Source organism: Heterodontus francisci, chromosome 30, assembly GCF_036365525.1.
Source record: "Heterodontus francisci isolate sHetFra1 chromosome 30, sHetFra1.hap1, whole genome shotgun sequence".
NCBI lineage: Eukaryota > Metazoa > Chordata > Chondrichthyes > Heterodontiformes > Heterodontidae > Heterodontus > Heterodontus francisci.
This window is the reverse complement of record NC_090400.1, coordinates 45,511,627-45,533,138: the sequence shown is the minus strand read 5'-3', so window position 1 is coordinate 45,533,138 and position 21,512 is coordinate 45,511,627. Positions and strand designations below refer to the sequence as shown.

The 21,512-nt window shown below is 40.7% G+C and overlaps 1 protein-coding gene across 4 annotated transcripts in view; it reads left to right on the top strand.

The window, feature by feature from the left end:
* The window catches only part of nek8 (NIMA-related kinase 8), a 59,065-nt gene that overhangs the window by 2,765 nt on the left and 34,788 nt on the right, over positions 1-21,512 (top strand). For 3 of the 4 annotated variants that reach the window (XR_010968767.1, XR_010968766.1, XM_068010475.1), the window contains exons 2-10: positions 1,016-1,221; positions 3,823-4,052; positions 6,383-6,514; positions 7,765-7,973; positions 8,161-8,240; positions 12,416-12,600; positions 14,147-14,294; positions 18,108-18,184; positions 19,326-19,443. Coding sequence is in view for 2 of the 4 variants with exons in the window: in XM_068010475.1 (XP_067866576.1) it covers positions 1,016-1,221; positions 3,823-4,052; positions 6,383-6,514; positions 7,765-7,973; positions 8,161-8,240; positions 12,416-12,600; positions 14,147-14,294; positions 18,108-18,184; positions 19,326-19,443 (1,385 nt within the window). In the remaining 2 variants the exon portion in view is untranslated. The remainder of the gene's footprint in view (positions 1-1,015; positions 1,222-3,822; positions 4,053-6,382; positions 6,515-7,764; positions 7,974-8,160; positions 8,241-12,415; positions 12,601-14,146; positions 14,295-18,107; positions 18,185-19,325; positions 19,444-21,512) is intronic. The other variant, XM_068010476.1, reaches the window with a different exon arrangement.

Genomic DNA, 21,512 nt, shown 5'->3' with positions numbered 1-21,512 from the left:
GGTGTCATTGGGTTTTTAACGGTGTACTATGTTCATAATTACTGATGAACAACCTCTGGCCCTGAAAAGCTAATTTTATATTTGTGGAATGTCAAATTTGTCCATTATAATAAAATAAACATTTTTAAAATAGTAATTTTAAAAAAAAGTTTGTTCATGATATTTTAGCTCCTGCCTTTCATTCTCTGTAAAATTTAAAATGGAGGATATCAGTACTTTTAATTCCTGGTTTGCTTTCTGTGAGAATACCAGTGCGATTGGCTGCTTGATGACATCACTTGCTCGATGGAGATCTCCTTGACTTGGCAATTGATTCAAATTAATGTTGGGAAAGGGGAAATCCACACCACAGAGATTGCTAGATGTTTGTGGGCAGTTTCATCACTTTGCCGCTGACTGTGAAATCCAGGCCTATAATTTCCAGGAACCACTGTTATAAAATAATATGGTACAGGTAGACGTACCATTACTATGGTCCACATTTTCAGTAAATTTCAGGCCTATGTTTTAGCCATGTAGTGCATAACGTTAGCCAATCTGACCCATGTAACCTTAGTAACTCAGGTCTATTCCCACTTTTCTTCTTACTCATTTCTTTGTCATATTTGTGGAGCTGGAGAATTAGAAAGGGCCATTCTTAACTCTGCTTCCTCACTAGCAGACACGTTCTAAGTCAGGACACCAAGAAGTGCAAGTGCCTGCTGTTTGATTTCTATGAGATTGAATGAGAAAATGAATTTAAATTTTACAGCCGAGGTTTTTTACTCCAGCGCTCACCAGCCTGCGATTTTCCATCTATTCATTGTAGTGGGCTGGATAGCATTGTAGCAGAAAATCTTGGCCTCTTTGTAGCTGGTGAGGCACTATGGTGTCCACAGAAGCATTCCATGAAGCCAAAACACTTGGACATTCCTGATTTATAATTATGGCTGGTTTATAATATTGGTGGCTTTGAATTCAGGAGATCCAATGATTCACAGCATTTACCATACTGTCCATTTATATCTCCAAACAGTATTGTCCACCTGTGTCTGCGGAAAGCTGACCAAAAGCTGGTGATCCTCAAACAGATTCCTGTGGAGCAGATGACTAAAGATGAGAGACTGGCTGCTCAGAATGAATGCCAAGTACTTAAACTTCTCAACCACCCAAATATAATTGAGTACTATGAAAACTTCCTGGAGGACAAAGCACTGATGATAGCCATGGAATATGCACCAGGTATATAAGGACTGATAGGGTGAAACTAAAATTGAGTAGTACTTTCACACAACTGTATCATATTTAATTGTAATGCCCCATGCATTTGATTAGCCTGCCAACAGTCACAGTCTAGGTTTACACACAAATAAGGGCAAGGTATTGGACCAGGAGTGGGACATTCAGCCTTTCAAACTTGTTCTATCATTCAGTTAGATTATGATTGATCTGTACTTTAACTCCATCTACCCACCTTGGTTCCATGTCCATTCATACTCTTGCTAATGTAAATCTAGCAATCTCAGTTTTATCGCCCCGAAATCTGGTCAGGATGGCTCAGCTTTGGGATAATTTCATTGAACTGTTGTGGGGGAGGTTTGGTTTCCCCTTGCAACCAATAGATCTGTATAAACTGTGCGGCACATTTGGAGGTCAGTGCCAGCACAGGATTCACTGTGCATTTGTAGTGGTACAAATGTTAGGTCTGCAGTTTTCTCATTCTATTGTTCCCTGATGTTATGACAAATACTGAACAGGCTAATAATGTAAAAAAAAATCTCTTGGGTGGACTTGTATCACAGGCCACCTAATTGAATTAGGCCAAAAGCAAAATACTGCTGATGCTGGAAATCTGAAATAAAAACAGAAAATTCTGGAAATACTCAGCAGGTCTGGCAGCATCTCTAGAGAGAGAAATTGAGTTACCATTTCAGGTCTGTGACCTTTTCATCAGAATTAGGTATTGCTTATGAAAAGGAGGAAAATAGCTGCTTTAAACCAGAAGCTGAGCTATCAAGGTTAGGGTTATTAAGGGTGCTCTGTACTTGCTAAATAATGTACTTTGGTTAATTAAAGTGCAGACCAGACTTGTAATTAAACACTAAAAATCCATTAGACTGTGCAGGTGCAGTGGATTGAAACACTTTCCCTTTCATCTCTGGTTATTGTGTTTGAATCTACTGCAGACGTTTGCTGCCTGTAAATATTCTGAATGAGTTTGTTATGACTGAGCTGGGAGGAGTGCACTGTCTTTTCTAGTCGCATTTCTCCGCAAGTCACAAATTTATTTTAAAAATGTTGCCAGTTGCCGATTTGGTCAATCATGTACTCTACTTTTTATCCCAGCATAAAATAGACCAACCAGGTTTCTTTAATAAACAACAAAATTATCTGTTAGTTATCAAACAAGACTTATCCAGTAATGAAGCAAAGCATTAACACACATATTGAAATATGAAAGTTCCCTTTTAAACTCCCCCCCCCTTCCACACACACACACACACACACACACACACACAGAAAAGAAAATACAGAAATTCTGTCTGCAGAGGTCTGTTACAAAAAAGTTTTTAAAAAATAGAATACTTTGGCCAAATACTTGCTAATTCTTAAAGGAAAAAAAAGAGAAGCTATGGAAGGAAGTCAGTTGTCCCTTTTGGTCTGTTGTCTGGGTATACGGAGACGGGTCACTGGGATCTTTTCAGAAACAATTTGTTCTGGAGATGTCGAGAAATCGTCTGGTAGGCTTTTCAGGGCGTGTGGCATTGGGAGTTTGAGCCAACACACACTTGAATCACTGGGTTTTCTCAAAAACAGGAGGAAAGAGGAGCTGACATACTGGCTGCCTTAGGGTCTCTTAAAGAGGTGCAGACAAAATGAGCAGGGGTTTCTTTTTCCTTGGCAGGCAAAACACCAACTGTCTTCAAAACAGTTCACACCCCAACTGAACCAAAGCAATATCTCAGAAGTGAAACCATAAACAGAAAGTCAACCTCTTGGCCTCCATTAACCTTGACATGTGGCTTCTCTGTAAACATCTTCCAAAGGTCACCAAGGTTTCTGTTGTTTATCGAGCATAAAGCACGATTTCCAGCAAAGGTTATTTTCAAATGACATCTCAGTGTCCTTTCAGTGACTTGTCAACAACAGAACAAAGTCCAGCATTTATAACATCTCCAGCCTTCCAATGAATCCATCTCCACAATTTAGATCTGAGTCCTCAAAAAAAAATACTTAACAAAAAATATAGAAGCACTTTTGTAACAAGTTGAGTATGAGATGGTGCAATAAGTCATGATTTCAATGCAATTAGCATGTAGGAAGGAGGAAATATGTTACATTTGGTACTGAAGAGCACAGATAGGTTGTTTGGGGGGGGATGCAAAGTTCAAGAGTTCATTACAGAGGGAGATAGGGAAGGGAAGTGCTTGAGGGTGTTTTTGCAGTACAGTTACAGCATTAATATAAAGCAATTTCACTTAGCAACACTACAATGAGGGTATAAATGTAGCCTAAATCAGGGCCAGGGCTTGACCTAACACTAAATCAAAGCAGTTTGAGACCCTCAAGAGGAAGGAATCTCACTCCACTTCTTTCCAATGTTAGGTAGAGCCTCAACTCCAGTTTTATTACTTTTGCAGTGTGAAGTAGTAACCGATTTGGACCAATTTCTAAACTTGTAGTGTCAATGCACCCGTAACTAATTAAAAAAAAACATTTTAATAACATCCTAGGACGCTGAAATATTCTTGTGGGACTTGATGTCAAAGAGGTATTGTTAGTACCTCAGATGTTGCAAACTGTTATTGCTATGTTCATTCACTGTGAATCTTTTGATTTCAGGAGGTACTTTGGCTGAGTATATCCAGAAGCGTAACTCTCTGTTAGACGAAGAGACCATCTTGCACTTCTTTGTACAGATCCTTTTGGCCCTCCATCATGTGCACAATAAGCTTATCCTGCACCGAGATCTAAAAACACAAAATATCCTGCTTGATAAGTACCAAATGATAGTGAAGATCGGTGACTTCGGTATCTCGAAGATCCTAAGCAGCAAAAGTAAAGCCTACACTGTAAGATACCTTTCTGAAAACCTTCGTCGTCATCATCAACAAGAACTTGTGGTTATATAGCCTTTAACATAATAAATGGAGCAAGATATTTAAAGGAAAAAAATGGAAGCTTGATGTTAGGAGAGGTGACCAAAGGCAGAGTTAGAGAGAAGTTTTCAGGAGATTTTTGAAAGTGGCAAGATAAATAACAAGAAGGTGTTTAAACAGTTATTTCTAAACGATAGGATCCAAGAAGACTACACTACTAATGATGGAGCACAGGATGCATAGAAGGCCAAAGTTGGGAGAGCAGAGAGCTCACACTGGCCCATAGAGGTGAAGGAGGTTGCAGAAGTAGAGAGGTTTGAAGTCATGAAGCGATTTGCAGATGAGGATAAGGATGTACTGTCAGGCACACAGCCATTGGAGGTTGGTAAGGACTGGAGTGATGGAAGACCCTGATTAAAGGCTAGATAAGATGTAGCATTGGAGTTTACATAGGATGAAACACTGGAGTGCTTCAATTCAGTATTGAATTGTTTATTTAGACTTGTACAATAAAAGATTTTTGGTAAAATTAAAGTACTGGAAGGCTGCATGAGCCTAAGTGTGGAACTAAAATGTCAAGCATGCTGCATTTGAGAGGCATTTTAAACCCGAATGGATTCAGTGCTTAAGCTCAGCCAATAGCCAAGAAAACCAATCCAACAAAATTAGTTAATTCCAGATAACTGCTTATTTGATCCAAACATAGAATCTCACTCTTTTGCTTGAGCATCGCATCTTTTAATGAAACTTGTTTCCAACACACTCTTGGTCTGTCTCTCACAATCTGAGTTTCGTAACCTTGAAGTTATCTAAAATTGCTGCCTGTATCTTTTATCGCACCAAGTCCCATTCACTATGCTTGCTGACCTATATTGGTTCCTGGACAAGCAAAGCCTCAATTTTAAAATTCTCATCCTTATTTTCAAATCCCTCCATGGCTTCGCTCCTCTCTATCTCCTCCATCCCCACAACCCTCTGGAATATCTGCGCTCATCTAATTCTGGCCTCTTGAGCATCCCTGCTTTTAATTGCTGCAAAATTGGTGGCCATGCCTTCAGCTGCCATGTCCTAATTCCCTCACTAAACCTTTCCACTTCTACCTCCCTTTCCTTCTTTAAGGTGCTCCTTAAACCTACCTCTTTGATCAAGATTTTGACCATCTGCCCCAATATTACCTTATGTGGCTCTGTGTCTAATATTGCTTTATAATGCTCCCACTGCCTTGGGACGTTTTATTATGTTAAAGCTATAAAAATACACATTCATCTTGTTTCCAAGCAACTGTCTAAATTCCTTTTTTTTAAAAATGAAAGTAAGGACTCTGCTTCAACAATCTGTGGCAGAGAATTCTACATTCTAACCACTCTCTGCAAAGAATTTTCTCCTCACTATCACCCCCCTCCCCCCCTTGTGATCATCTTAAATGTATGTTCTCTTATTTGGCATGCATTTCATTGAGGTGTTTTCTGCTTTTTGTGTTTGAATTGAATTGTTGTCGTGCAGCTGCTTCAATTAACTGAACTCTGTTACACAAGGTTGCCATTCGCTCTTTGAATCTGTAGGAATCTTGTTCCAAATGTAATGTCTTGTTGGACTGGTTTTCTTAGCTGTTGGCAGAGCTTAACCATTGAATGCACTTGGGTTTGAAAAGCCTCTTAAATGCAGCAACCTTGACATTTTAGTTCCATGCTTAGGCTCATGCAGCCTCCCAGTACTTCAATTATGCCAAAAATATTTTATTGCACATGTCTAAATAAGCGATTCAGTACTGAGTGGAAGCCAATTTATTCTTAGTTGTGTATCTGCTGCCACTTATTTTTTGTACAGCATTTTGGAGTGTCAGGTGAAGTAATTCTTGCTCATCCTGCTCTAGTTTATTTCAGTCGCTGTTACTGTTGGCTTACAAGAAGCAATAGCTAGCGAGTCTGACTTACTTTTTAATGCACGTAAGGACCTTTGTTGGTACCCAAGTGGTCTGCTCGCTATTTTAAGCTTCTTTCATATTGTTTTAATTCAGGTGTTGGTGTGCCAGCTCCCAGCATTAATGCTGCCGATTCTGCTTTCCATAGTTCCCTGGCAACCATGTGGACCCAGTTTTATCTAGGTGCGCGAATGTGTTATGGGGCCATGAAAACAGATTCATCATCATAAGGGGTGGTAGCCATTGTTTTGAGCTGTTATTATGTTGCTAAAGTAAAACTGAGTTGCTCTAATTATTTTGATTTTCTGTTCCGATCTATCTTCCTGTTGCCTGTTTAATTTAGAAATTTTGACTTGATTGAAGCGAGTTTGTCATTTTATAGGTGGTGGGGACTCCATGTTACATCTCCCCAGAGTTGTGTGAAGGAAAGCCATACAACCAAAAGAGTGACATCTGGGCACTGGGCTGCGTTTTATACGAGCTGGCCAGTCTGAAGAGGGCATTTGAAGCTGCTGTAAGAAACCAAAGCATTTACTAAACAGCATTGAATTTCACTATATAATCCCACTACAGAATTAGATAACCATGCAAATAGGTGGTCTATACTCGGGACATCGGTGCTGAATGGAACAGGTTTTATTCAATGGGGGCTGGTATACTGAAGATTCCTGACCAGATCACTACCTGAAATGTCTGACTTAGTGCATGTTGGCAAAGATTGGTTAGTCAAAATGCACATATTAATTTGCTGTCCTCTATATCATGAGTTTTTGTAAATACTCTCTGCAAAAGGCAACGTAATGCAGAATTAAACCTTTCGTACAAGATTAGACTAAACAAACTGGTTAAGAGTGCTCTTTATTTGAAAGTAAATGATTACAAACACCCATGTCCGAGAACACTGCAAGTAACGAAAAAAACTTTACTCAGCTAAAAGATGAAGTCTAAGTAACAAAAGAGATGTGCGATGAGGTTATTCACACTCAAGACTTTGAAAATATTGGCGACTAATTGGGATGGCAGGCATCAGGAGTTTGCATGATGAGGTTCCCCTATTTTTGAAAATATTGTTAATAATGAGGAAGAAGATGGTGTTTCGCATGAGAAAGGTCAATGCTATCTGCTGAAATACAGCTAATGCAGCTTTCTGACTCTTTTTTTTAAAAGAAGCTACAATAGAACTTTTGACAAGGCAAGGGCATTGAAAAGGCATATTGAGGTGATAAAGATTTTACATTAAAAATTTCAGTAGAGATTCTGGAAAGATTTTTTATGCTAAAAGAACTGATCAGAAGGCAAGGTAATACCAGTGGTGAGATCTGAAAAATATCTCCACAATCAGGCTGACTAGATAACTACTCTGAGGAAGTTGATTCCTGTGGGTATATTTAATGCATTTCACTGTTGGCTATGACATTCTATTTATAAGATTTGTATGCTATCAGAAGGAAATGTAGCATATTTTGTAGCCAGGAAAAATTAGATAAAGCTCTTTTAACTTAACACTGTGATGAAGTACTGGTTGAAATGCAATTTTTATTCAGTGGTATTTCTCTATGGGAGAGTTGATAAAACTGGAAAAGACGAGAACCACAGACTGTTACTTTGAATAGTGTTATTTAATGGAAGCTGTTGTGATTGCTGGAATCTCGCAACTTGCTGACATTTCATTCTGCACTGAAGCTTTTGTTAAACTAAAGGAAAGAGATTCTGCAAGGTGCATCAATATCTTTTACATCTATTCAATTTTGTCTGTCTTTCTAGAATTTGCCAGCTCTGGTGCTGAAGATTATGAGTGGTACATTTGCCCCCATATCTGATCAGTACAGCCCTGAGCTGCGGCAGTTGATTTTGAGCATGTTGAGCCTTGACCCCTCCAAACGCCCTCAGCTCAGTGAGATAATGGCTCAGCCAATCTGCATCCGGGCTCTTCTGAATCTTTACACTGACATTGGCAGTGTCAAGATGAGGAGGTAAGTGGCCTAGTCTAACTCTAACTTGAATATGCACACATTTTACTGATCTTTTATATGCTTCTTTTAAAAATTTCAATTAGAAAGCAGATATTTTCGTCTGACTTCATATGTATAAATTTAATAATGTGAGTTTATCAGGAGGATTGAATGGAAATTAAAACAGGCTCCAATTTGTTTTTGACAGAATTGAAAAACCGTTATCAGCAGTAGCACCTGCTTCCCACAGGCGGACAGGTGGAAGGGTCAGCAGTGCTAGGTCAAGAGGTAAGGAGAAAGGAGTCGCTGGCAGGGGTCTGTTGTATTTTAAACTAAAATGATCTCCAGCAGCAGCTGACTAATTACACATACCAAGGCAATGGTGTTTGTTGTGAATTTCTTTATTTAAGCACTTTTTTTTATTTGTTCTTGGGATGTGGGTATTTATTGCTCATCCCTAATTGCCCTGAAAGAATGGTGGTGAGGATGTTTTAGTGTTTTCTAATTCAGCTGAGTAGCTTGCTAGGCCATGAGATGAGGCATTGAGTCAACCATTTAGAGGCAACTATAGTCTTGCGAAGGCCAGATGAAGGGTAATAGTGAACCAGTTAAGTTTTTATGACAACCCAGCGGCTTTCACACCAACGAGCCAAATATTGTTGAATTTATTGAATTCACAATTTAGCAGGGATTTGGACTCAATCTCTGGATTGTGGGCGAGCATTGTTCCCACTGCACAACTATGTCCCACTCTTTTTCTTGGCCCAGACAACCCACTGGACTTATAGTTTGTATTTTGCACCTCTGTCTGATTTCCAACATATACACAGCCTGCTGTGTGGGGTGGCAAGTGGGGTGGGGGCTTGCTCTTCTTGGGTCAGCCTCAGCTGATACCTGGCATAGCACATTACACATGTGACTGGTAGTTATGAGAGATTTACTGTCGGGCAATGTTGTGATATAGAGACATGCTAGGGCTGGTCTTTTACTCTCTGCATTGTTCAGGAGTAATTGGTGCAGTGGGAACTAGACGTCCTAAGTGTCTAAACATCTGGGCCTTTAATTTTAACAAAGTGAGTATTGAGACCACTGTGCCAGTAAATGAGTTGGAAGTAGGGTGAAATTTATGGCAGTATTTATAGCAAGTTGTCTGTTTTACAACAAACAAAGTCTATTTGCTAGCCAAACATAGTGTAGTTAAAAAGAGTCTCTTTGAACAACAACAGACTGAATTCGTGACTGAAACTGCAGCAAAGTCCAATAAAAGCAGAGTTATTTCTTCAGCAAAATGCAGTGAATGGAGGCTAGTTGCATAGTACAAATTATGTGCATAAAATCAGTCCCAGATGTGATTGACGGGGGGAATTACCCAATCATCTTCATTCTGGCTGAGACTCATGTATTTTAATTCTGCAGGTGTGCATGTATGTGGTCACATCTGAACATACAAATTAGGAGCAGGAGTAGGTGTTAAATTCCAGAAAGCTTCTTGTGAAAGGATAATGCTAGAGCCTATCTTTACTCAGTTTCACATTTATTGTATGGAGTAAAAGGATTATGAACATGTAGCTCCTCACTCAAACCCTCCACTAGTCTCAGTAAGAGTCTCCTTATAAATGCTCAAGTGAGACCCCAGTTAACACCCTCCACCTGCGTATAATTAAACAATTGATATACAACTAACAGTAGGGGGGCAATATTGACTGCAGCCATAAAGTGAGAAAGAGAAAGTCTGGACGCATCTTGGACCTTAAAGGTGGTCTTCATTCTTAAAAGGACATTTTTTCAGGACCTTCAAGTGGATAATCTGCCTGCTTCTCTACTCCTTTAAAAGGCTTTACCATATAGTACCTTACTTATCCTCACAAAATGTATCACCTCACATTTCTCTGCATTAATTTTATTTGACATTTATCCTTACAATCTGCCAATATCTCTCTGGTTCCTGAAATAGAATAGAACATTGAGCTAGGTAGCCAGACTACAAATCAGAGGAACTTGTGATCAAATTGTACGTTTTTATTTGGTCAGACTGAACCTTGAGTACTGGGTCCATTTCTGGTTGTCAGAAAACAAGGGAGACATTCATGCTCAGGAGTCTGAATTATGCGGAAAGGCTAAAGCAACTTGGGTGTTTTCACCAGGAAAAGAGTCATCTGAGGGGGTGATCATACGAATTAGGAGCAGGAGTAGGCCACTCGCCCCCTCGAGCCTGCTCCGCCATTCAATAAGGTCATAATTGAACTGATTGCTCCACATTACCTACCCCCGATAACCTTTCACCCCCTTGCTTATCAAGAATCTGTCTACCTCTGCCTTAAACATATTCAAAGACTCTGCTTTCACCACCTTTTGAGGAAGAGAGTTCCAAAGATGACCCTCTGAGAGAAAAGATTTCTCCTCATCTCTGTCTTAAATGGGTGACCCCTTTTAAACAGTGACCTCTGGTTCTAGATTCTCCCAGAAGGGGAAACATCCTTTCCACATCCACCCTGTCCAGACCCCTAAGAATGTTATATGTTTCAATCAAGTCACCTCTTACTCTTCTAAATTCCAACGGATACAAGCCTAGCCTGCCCAATCTTTCCTCTTAAGACAGCTTGCCCATTCCAGGTATCAGTCTAGTAAACCTTCTCTGAACTGCTTCCAACGCATTTACATCCTCCCTTAAATAAGGAGACCAATACTCTACACAGTACTCCAGATGTGGTCTCACCAATGCCCTGTATAGCTGAAGCATAACCTCCCTACTTTTGTATTCAATTCCTGTTGCAATAAATGATCACATTCTATTAGCTTTCCTAATTATGTGCTGTACCTGCATACTAACCTTTTACAATTCATGCACTAGGACATCCAGATCCCTCTGCATCTCAGAGCTCTGCAATCTCTCTCCATTTAGATAATATGCGTCTTTGTAATTCTTCCTGCCAAAATGGACATATTCGCATTTTCCCACATTATACTCCATCTGCCAGATTTTTGCCCACTCACTTAGCCTATCTATATCCCTTTGTAGCCCCCTTATGTCTTCTTCACAATCTACTTTCCTACCTATCTTTGTGTAATCTGCAAATTTAGCAACCATACCTTTGGTCCCATCATCTAAGTCTTTTATATGAATTATAAAAAAAGTTGAGGCCCCAGTACTGCCTGAAGGGGTGGTAGAGGCAGGAACCCTCAAAACATTTAGGAAGTATTTAGATGAGCACTTGAAACGCCATAGCATACAAGGCTATGGGCCAAGTGCTGGAAAATGGGATTAGAATAGATAGGTGCTTGATGGCCAGCACAGACGATGGGCCGATCTGCTGATCCCTGCGGCTCACCACTCATTATATCTTGCCAACCAGAAAATGACCCATTTATGCCTACTCTCTGTTTCTGTTTGCTAGCCAATCTTCTATCCTTGCCAGTATGTTGCCCCCTACACCAAGAGCTTTTATTTTTTGCAATAACCTCTGATGCGGCACCTTATCAAATGCCTTCTGGAAATCTAAGTTCAATACATCCACCGGTTCCCCTTCATCCACAGCACATGGAACTCCCTCAAAGAACTTCAATAAATTGGTTAAACATGATTTCGGTTTCACTAAACCATGTTGACTCTGCCTGATTACCTTCAGTTTTTCTAAGTGCCCTGCTATAACGTCTTTAATAATAGCTTCTAACATTTTCCCTAAGACAGATGTTAAGCTAACTGGCCTGTAGTTTCCTGCTTTCTGTCTCCCCTTTTGAATAAAGGAGTTATATTTGCTATTTTCCAGTCTAGGGGAACTTTCCCCGAATCTAGGGTATTTTGGAAAATTAAAAATTAAATCTTATAGAGTTACGTAAGATAGTTAGGAGAATGGAATATTATTTCAAATTAAACTGTGAAAGTAAGATAGTGGGGGAAACAAAGATTCAAATTGGAAAAAAGTAAATTTAGGGCCCATATCAGGAAATTATTCTTCACACAAAGAGTGGTTAACAATTGGAATGCCTGCCAGGCAGAGCAGTGAAGGTGAAAACATTGGAGTCATTTAGGAAACAATTAAGTGCAGCAATGAGGAGAATTAAGTTGCACCGAGGGGCATTGCTCATTTGTAAGTATCTCGTGAAGTTGCTTACATTCTTCTTCACAGTTAACCATGCTCTTTAATTTTATCATCTCCAAAGTTTGAGGTTGTGCCTCCATACCCAATTCCATATAATTGAGAAAAGCAACATTATGTAGTGCAACACCAGGTAATATAGACACTGTTACTGCAACTTCTAAATAGTTGCTGCTGAAAACATTGTACTTCTCACCGAAGATTAGCCAACAAGATTCACTCTCACTTTTTATCATCATCTAAAATCTTTTGATTAGATTACTGCCTTATCGGCCTTTATGTAAAATATATCCAGGTTAGTAGGGATATTGTAAATGCAATGCGCTTAAATCAGATTTAAAATTCTTATATTTTCTGTGATGGCAGGTGGGTTACTTGCAAACTCCAGTAAGGCAGGAATACCTCTTCCCCTTTCCACTGTGTATACCTGGGGAAGTGGAATCATTTCTCCTCTCAGGCTTCCAATGCTCAACACTGAAGTAGTACAGGTCTCTGCTGGGAGAACTCAAAAGGCAGGGGTGACCAGATCGGGACGACTTATCATGTGGGAGGTAAGCTTTAGAAAGTTTGCAGATACAGTGATGTCTAAGGGATAAAGTCATTGTGATATAGGTAAATTACAGTCACTAGCACTGCCTGTGAGACAATGGGTTCTGGATTCAAACCCTCTTCCAGAATCTGAACGCAATCCGGCTGACACTCTAGTGCAGTACTGAAAGAGTTTTGCATTTTTAGAGGTAATGTCCTTCAGATGAAGCATTAAACTATCTGCCAGTTCTGGTGGTTCAGGTAAATGTCAAAGATCCCACGGGACAATTCAAAGAACTTCAGGGAGTTCATGCAATGTCCTGGCATAGATTCCTCCCTCAACCAAGGCCAAAAATATTAAATTATTTTGCTGCAAATAAAATGGATGCCTTACATATATACCACATAATTGAAGCACTTTAAGAAGTTTTTGGGAGATACGATAAGGATTAGAGTGAAACAGGGCAAAGTGTGAAGAGGCTCAAGTGGAGTATAAACATTGGCATATGCCAGTTTGGCCAAATGACTTATTTCTGTGCTGTACATTCTACATAATATGTACAAGTCTTTTTTCGTCTTTCAATTTGAATGCAGTTTAGTTTGTTTTTAAATTGGTACATGAAAATCATCTACAGTCTACAAATTCTATAAATTTATCAGGTGCTCAGAACAGATGTGGAATGATACCTATAGAGTCATAGAGTGATACAGCACTGAAACAGGCCCTTCGGCCCACCGAATCTGTGCCAACCAACAACCACCCATTTATACTAATCCTACATTAATCCCATATTCCCTACCACATCCCCACCATTCTCCTACCACCTACCTACACTAGGGGCAATTTACAATCGCCAATTTACCTATCAACCTGCAAGTCTTTGGCTGTGGGAGGAAACCAGAGCACCCGGCAGAAACCCACACGGTCACAGGGAGAACTTGCAAACTCCACACAGGCAGTACCCAGAACCGAACCTGGGTTGCTGGAGCTGTGAGGCTACGGTGCTAACCACTGTGCCGCCCACAGTGCATCATTAATTCTGTCCGAAGCACTGTCTATGTTAATGGGGCAGAAAGCACAGTGAGTTCCTGAGAGCAGGTGTATCCTCACCAGGAGGAAAGTCATTTGAGCCATTCTGACACACTCCACATCTGGCCCACTCAGACCAATGAACTGGTTAGGTACGCCTGATGGCAATAATGTCAAGCAGCCGATTTAGAAGCTATGATTGAAATTAAGATCCATAATGACGTTGCTTCACTGCAGATACAAAAGCAAAATACTGCAAAAGAAAGTGCTGGAAATACTCAGCAGGTCAGGCAGCAGCTGTGGAGAGAGAGAAACAGAGTTAACATTTCAGGCCGATGACCTTTCATCAGAACGTTAACTCTGTTTCTCCACAAATTCTCCAGATTTCTGATGACTTCCTGTTTCTTCTGCATTTTGAGTAACAAAAATGGGAATGAGAGTGCACATAAAGGTTAATATACATCAACTCTCTCAAAATTCGATAACATGAAAGTATCTTAACTCATGCTTAATTTGTAACTGCCTCTATTCTTTTTCAGGCTCCTCCTGTAGGTGCTGGAGACACATCTCTCCCTGGTTCCATGGAACAGACCCAACCCCAATTTATCTCTAGGTTTCTAGAAGGTCAGTCTGGAGTGGCAATCAAGCATGTCTCTTGTGGAGACCTTTTTACAGCATGCCTTACAGGTAGGGTAAAACAGGTGACTGAAATATTTGCCTTGCGCTCAAAAGATTTAATAAATTCAGTCTATTCTCTAAATGCTGATAGATGAAATGTATCCTAGGCTGTTAAGGGAAGCAAGAGAAGAATAAGTGGCGGCTCTGACCATCATTTTCCAATCATCTCTGGCCACAGGTATGGTGCCAGAGGTCTGGAGGACAGCTGACATTGTACCATTTGTTATGAACGCTGGACTTTGTAGCAGGATTATGTTTTTAAAATGGTGATTTTTAATGTAGTGTTAAAATGGAGTCGGAAGAGACATGTGACCTCACACCAAGTCAGGAGTTTGGTCACCAGGACAACAAGGAACCCAGATGAAGGACCTTTTTGAAAAGCAGAATGCAAGGTTGTAACACCTGACGGACAATAGGTTTCACTTTCTCAGGCTCTCAGATCATAAACAAGGAGCCAGTGGCTCAGAAAATGCAAATGCGAGTTGCAATTGCTAACACCTGGAAACAAAAGAAGGCCTGGGTGGTTCTACTGTGAACAGACTTCTGGGTTCTGCATATTGAAAAAGCAAACGACTATTGACTTTTGATTCTGGATAAATTCTACAGGCTTGGAGAAGTCTGCGGTCTATAAGGAAGACTGAAAGACCAAGACCAATGGTGGCAGCCTCAGGAGAGAGAGAGAGAAGAAACACCTGCTCTTAGAACACTGATACATTGAAAGGCTGCGAAGACTTGAACCTGATTTGAAAGTTGAGGTTTGCAGAGATGAGAAAAGGCCAACAGGGTCACCAGAGATCACCTTATTCACGAAGTCCAGGTCGAAAATGCTCAGAAGAAGTGAACAAAGAGGACATTGACTTTGAGGAGGACTGGGGACACCCAAGCTGTTGTAGCTGGGAGGAGTCTGGGACTTTTTAGCTGCAAAGGATATTGCCACAATGAGGACTGTGTAAGGTATAAATGCGGTGTGAGGTTTTTCAAGTGTTTTACGAAGTGAAGGAAGAATACCTTTCTCTGTAATTTGGAGTATTAGCTACTTACAAAGTGCTGTTTAGTTAATGGTGATTTTTAGTTTAGTTGCTTAAAATGTGAAATCTTGTGTAATTATTTAAATTGGTCTGTGGAACTCGTATCTCATGTTTTAATGTTAACGGTCTCACTGAGGTCGTAGCACATTGTTTAAAAGCGGAGAAAGGGATAGATCGAGTAATTACAGGCTAATCAGCGTAACTTTGGTAAGAAAAAGTTCTGAGGGACAGGTTAAATATTCATTTAGAAATACATTGATTAATCAAAGACAGCACAGATTTGTTAAGGGAAGATTGTGTTTGACTAACATGATTGAATTTTTTGAGGAGGTAACATGGAGGGTTGTGGATTTGATGTAGTCTATATGGATTTTAGAAAGGCTTTTGATAAGGTCCCACATGGCAGACTGGACATGAAAGTAAAAGCCCATGGGATCCAAGGCAAAGTGGCAAGTTGGATCCAAACTTGGCTCAGAGGCAGGAAGCAAAGGCTAATGGTCGATTGCTGTTTTTGTGACTGTTGCCAGTGGGGTTCCGCAGGGCTCAGTACCAGTCCCTTGCTTTTTGTGGTGTACATCAATGATTTGGACTTGAATGTAGGGGGTATGATTAAGAAGTTTGCAGACAATACAAAAATTGGCCACATGGTTGACAGTAATGAAGAAGAAAGCTGTAGACTGCAGGAAGATAACAATGGACTAGTCAGGTGGGTGAAACAGTGGCAAATGGAGTTCAATCCGGAGAAGTGTGAGTTGATGCATTTGGGGAAGTCTAACAAGGCAAGGGAGTACACAATAAATGGTAGGATACTGAGAAGTGTAGAGGAACAGAGGGACCTTAGAGTGCATGTCCACAGGTCCCTGAAGGTGGCTGGACAGGTAAATAAGGTGGTCAAGAAGGCATAATGGGATACATGCCTTTATTAGCTGAGGCATAGAGTATAAGAGCTGGGAGGTTATGCTGGAACTGTATAAAACACTAGTTCGGCCACAGCTTGGAGTATTGCTTACAGTTCTGGTCACTACACTATAGGAAACGTGATTGCACGAGAGAGGGTACAGAGGAGATTTACGAGGATGTTGCCTGGAGTGAAGAATTTTAGTTAAGAGGGAAGATTGGATAGGCTAGAGTTATTTTCTTTGGAACAGCAGAGGCTGAGGCGAGACCTAATTGAAGTGTATAAAATTATGAGGGGTCTAGATGGAGTGGATAGGAAGGCCCTATTTCCTTTGTTTGATGGGTCCATAACCAGGGGGCATAGATTTAGGGTAAGATTTAGCAGGTTTATAGGGGATTCGAGGGGAAATCTTTTCAACCAAAGGATGGTGGGGATCAGGGACTCGCTGCCTGAAAGTGTGGTAGATCCAGAAACCCTCATAACATTTAAAAAGTACTTGGATATGCACTTGAAGTGCCGTAATCTACAAGACTACAGACCAAGAGCTGGAAAGTGGGATTTGGCTGGAAGGCTACAGGTTGGCTGGAGCAGACATGATGGGCCGAATGGCCGCCTTCTGTTCTATAAATTTCGATGATACTATGATTTGAAACTAACTGCACTCAGCACACTTTACCAGAATACTTTTTATTTGTTCCTTTTACTTTTTTTTGTTTAAAGCACAAATGTTTTTACTAAAACGTTAGAACAGTGATGTGCTCCACTTGTCAATCTCTCTTTAGCAATAACTACTTCAGCAAAGTACCTCTGTAAGTCATCAGTTCAGAAATCATTTACTATCTTTTGCAAGTTAAAGCTTTGCTTGAGTATAACCTATTTTGGAACTGTGCCTCTCCAAAGTGTGAAAATATTGGCCATTAAATTGGTGGAAACCCAAACTGTTTAATCAAGCTTAAAGTTATACTAAAAGCTCACTGGTGGCTCAGGTTATAATTTCACAATTGTAGCTGCTTTTTGTTCCCAGGTCTCTGTTGAGTTCCTTGGGGTGGCAGTGGGAATCTGGCAATTGGCTTTGGAATCTGTAATAGCCTATGTTCTCATTTCTCATTGCTGTTCAGTGATTCATGTGTGACACACACAATTGCGATATGCAGATAGGATTGACTGTGATGCTCCTAATGATCAAATAGCCATTATGAAGAAGCAACTACTTGGCCATGGCACTGGGGTGGTCAGAGGGTTGAGTTCAGCCTGCCTCAGACCAGCATTTCTTTCTGATTGTGGCACCACAGAGTTTTAAGATTTATTTGGAAGAGTATTTTTTCTGTTGTGTACATATATTAAGTATAGCAAAGTCTGTGAAAAGCCAAATATGATGCTAATGCTGTCTTAGTGCATGTTCAGCTGGCAATGCAAGTGAAAACCCAGGAATAGGACAATCTAATTGCAAAGATATTTCTGGGCCACGTCCCCTGTTATTTGGAAAATGACTTGGCATCATCCCCATTTAAGGGAAAATTTGATGACATTTTTAGTCGGGATTTTACTATACCTTTGAAGATGGTTACAGATGTTTAGCGTGGAGCAAGCATACTGAATTATAGAGAGTGCAATTTATTACTTTGAATTGGGCTGCAACTAAATATGTAGAAGGCCGTGGAAGCAGAGTCTTTGAATATTTTGAAGGCAGAGGCAGATAGATTCTAGATATGCAAGGGGGTGGAAGGCTATTGGGGTAGGTGGAAATGTGGAGTAATCAGTTCAGCCATGAACTTATTGAATGGTGGAGCAGGCTCGAGGGACAGAGTGGCCTACTCCTCCTAATTCATATGTTTGTTTTTAGGACACTACTGAGATGAAACCTTTGTTTCATACTTTCCCACTGTTCTATTTCAGACAGAGGGATAATAATGTCGTTTGGAAATGGTAGCAATGGTTGTCTGGGTCATGGCAGTTTTAATGATGTCACACAGGTAAGGACAGTTTTCTTCTATGCCTTATTTCATGCATGCTTTTTTACTTTTTCTTTTCTTCCTAATTTCTCCCCTTTTCCTCTCCTGAATCTTTGAGTTTATTTTTATTTATTTTATTTTATTTAGAGATACAGCACTGAAACAGGCCCTTCGGCCCACCGAGTCTGTGCCGACCAACAACCACCCATTTATACTAACCCTACAGTAATCCCATATTCCCTATCACCTCCCTACACTAGGGGCAATTTACAACGGCCAATTTACCTATCACCTGCAAGTCTTTTGGGTGTGGGAGGAAACCGGAGCACCTGGCGAAAACCCACGCAGACACAGGGAGAACTTGCAAACTCCACACGAGCAGTACCCAGAATCGAACCCGGGTCCCTGGAGCTGTGAGGCTGCGGTGCTAACCACTGCGCCACTGTGCCGCCCATTAGTTCTTGCTGTGCTGTGGTTCCACTGGTGCAATTGCCATTTGGCATTGCAGGCTTGGCAGTGATGCCCCCACTGTTGAATAACTTACCCATGCTTGCTGTCATTGCTCCACCATTGGCAGCTGTTCTTTCAGCTTAGCTGCCTAGGCCCTAAGCTCTGGAATTCCCTTCACTTTCCACCTCTCTCTCCCTATAAGACACTCCTTAAAACTTACCTCTGACCAAGTTTTTGGTCAGTTGTCCTAATATCTCCTTATGTGGCTAGTACATTAGGTACTAGATAAATGCAGGTTGTCGTCATGGGTTACACACAAATGTTGGTACCTAGATAAGATACTAGGGGGTGCCCACTACCTGTGGAATTGTACCTCAACATTTAGTTACTGCCCTTCGAAGAAGAGGAGCGGGGAAAAATTAGCAACAAAAGTGGAAAAATAATTCAATTTAAAAGAAACACTTTTTCTGGCATTAACTATAGTAGCACCTTTGATGATATCTGCCAAAAAAGGCTCTTTTGTGGGCTGGGTGGGGGTGGGGTTGGGTGGCGGGGGTGGGGAGCAGGAGTGGGGGGGGGGGGGAGTGGGGGGGCGGTTGGTGGTTGGTGGCAAGGAGCCACCTCTGTAGTTTATTGTAAAATCAATGAAACATTGTATTTTGCAGCTAATGTTGTCACCTCTCTGGAACCCTTTTCCCCCCTCCCCACCCAGCCCAAAATTGTCGAGGCACTGCTTGGATATGAGATTGCCCAGGTTTCGTGTGGGGCATCACATGTTTTGGCAGCAACCAATGACCGGGAAGTGTTCTCGTGGGGAAGAGGAGACAATGGTGAGAATTGTTTTTTGTTTGAAATATAAAATATTGTATAATATACAGTCACTTTCTCTTAGATTGAACAGAGTTTTCAGAAAACTTGCTGTTAAATGCCCTTTTTCAATAGTTGCCTAACTAATCCAGTGTTGGGCTATCTTAGAGTGCCAGCCTCTGAGCATTTTGATGTGCTCTGGTGGACAGTGTTTGGCTCTGTTTCGTTGACTTTGTGCCAGAAAAGCTGTTTGACAATTCTCCATGGTTGTGTAATTCTACACATGGAGGCATTGTTTATGACCCTCTTAGTAATGCTCTTATGTTGAGATGATGGAATGCCAAATGGTGGACCTCAATGAGACTTGAACCTGTAACCTTTTAATTGCAAGCTTGGCAGTTTGCTACTTGAACTATCTTAGCCATAACTTGAATGGAGCAAATACCTATTAATTTTCAGGCTTTTAAATAAAATGTTTTAAAATATCTAAAGGGTTTTTAATTATTTAGTTAAAGTGAGTTTTGTTGGAGTGCCAAAAGTCAGCTCATGGCATTGGGTGGGGGGGGGGGGGGGGATGTTCTAAGCATAACATTACAATATTGCGAGTGTATATATAAATCTAATGTAAAATGACATTGCATCATATTAAGTGAATTATATTGGATGATTTTCGGTCCATTTAAAATAAAAGACATTCTTCCAGGGGCTGTCTCTGTTCATGATCTGTAGTTTAATGCTGTCTAATTTGATAATTGTAGAGATTATTTGTATTTTTTTTGCAGTCAGGGATATTGTATGTAAATAAAATTCAGTCCCTATATTTCTAAGTATGCATTTTCATAGTTTATCCTGCACATGTGGCCAGCTTGACTACTTCTTGCTATTCCATTGCTGGCTTCTGAAATCCACCTCACCCCCACCTCCGCCACCAATCCTGCACCTTGTCACCTCCCTCTGTGCTTTCAAAAACCTTCTAAATATCCTCCTGCTCAACAGGTCTTTCACCCCCTACCCTAACACTTCCCGTTTTTCATTGTTTCCTCCCGCTCAGTGATCACTGTTTCCCACCAGCACTCTGCGACATTTTCTGTACAGGAGGAGAACCTAAGATTAGATTGTGGGAGATGAGCATCCTTACATCATCCTCTTCTAAATACACAGCAAACACTGGTTCCCTATTCCCACCGGGACAATTGTAGACACAGATTTTCCTGGGTTTTTGATTCTGCTGTCAGAATGGCGGGCTGGTTTCACCAGTATGCACCCAGAGAGCCAGAGCACAAACGCAAGAGCCCTATGATCCAAACTGAACAAGCGGCAAGGTAAACACGCCTAAAAGTAAACAGACAGGCAAAAGTATTCTGTCAGATTTGCATTTGTCGTGCTAATGAAGGTACCTGCAGGGTGCTGTGAGCAGTGTTTGTTACCCCGTTGCTGTCTCTCCATCTGTCACTGAGGACAGATTTATCTGTACTTGTACACACTGTTATCAGTAAGTAACAGTGCCCTGTTGTGACTGAGGAGTCAATGGATCAAGCTCCAAATTTATTTGGTGGTCAATATCTTAGTCACACAAGGTAAATAGCATTAATACAACTCAAGATAAGGCTCATGAATGGCTTTTTTATGCAGCTTCTTTTGTAGATGAAAAGAATCTTTAACTAGCTCACAAAGTCCTGTGACAGTGGGTTCACTGACTCTAATTTGTATTGGGATTTTCTTCAGTTCTGCTTGTAGGCTCATTGGAGGCAGATTCCTAAAACAGAAACCCATTAGCATGTCACAGTGATGACATATTGATGTATTATGCATTTCTGCAGCTCACATTTAAAGAGGGATACACCTGACTGATTAATTTGATTATAATTAGAATCATAGAAAGATACAGCACAGAAGGAGGCCATTTGACCTTTGTGTCTGTGTCAGCTCTATGAAAGAGCTAACCAATTAGTCCCAGTCCCCTGCCCTTTCCTCACAGCCCTCCAAATGTTTCCTTTCTTAGTATATAGCCACTTCCCTTTTGCAAGTTATCATTGAATCTATTACCAGCACACTTTGAGGCAGTGTATTGCAGATCATAACTTGCTGTGGT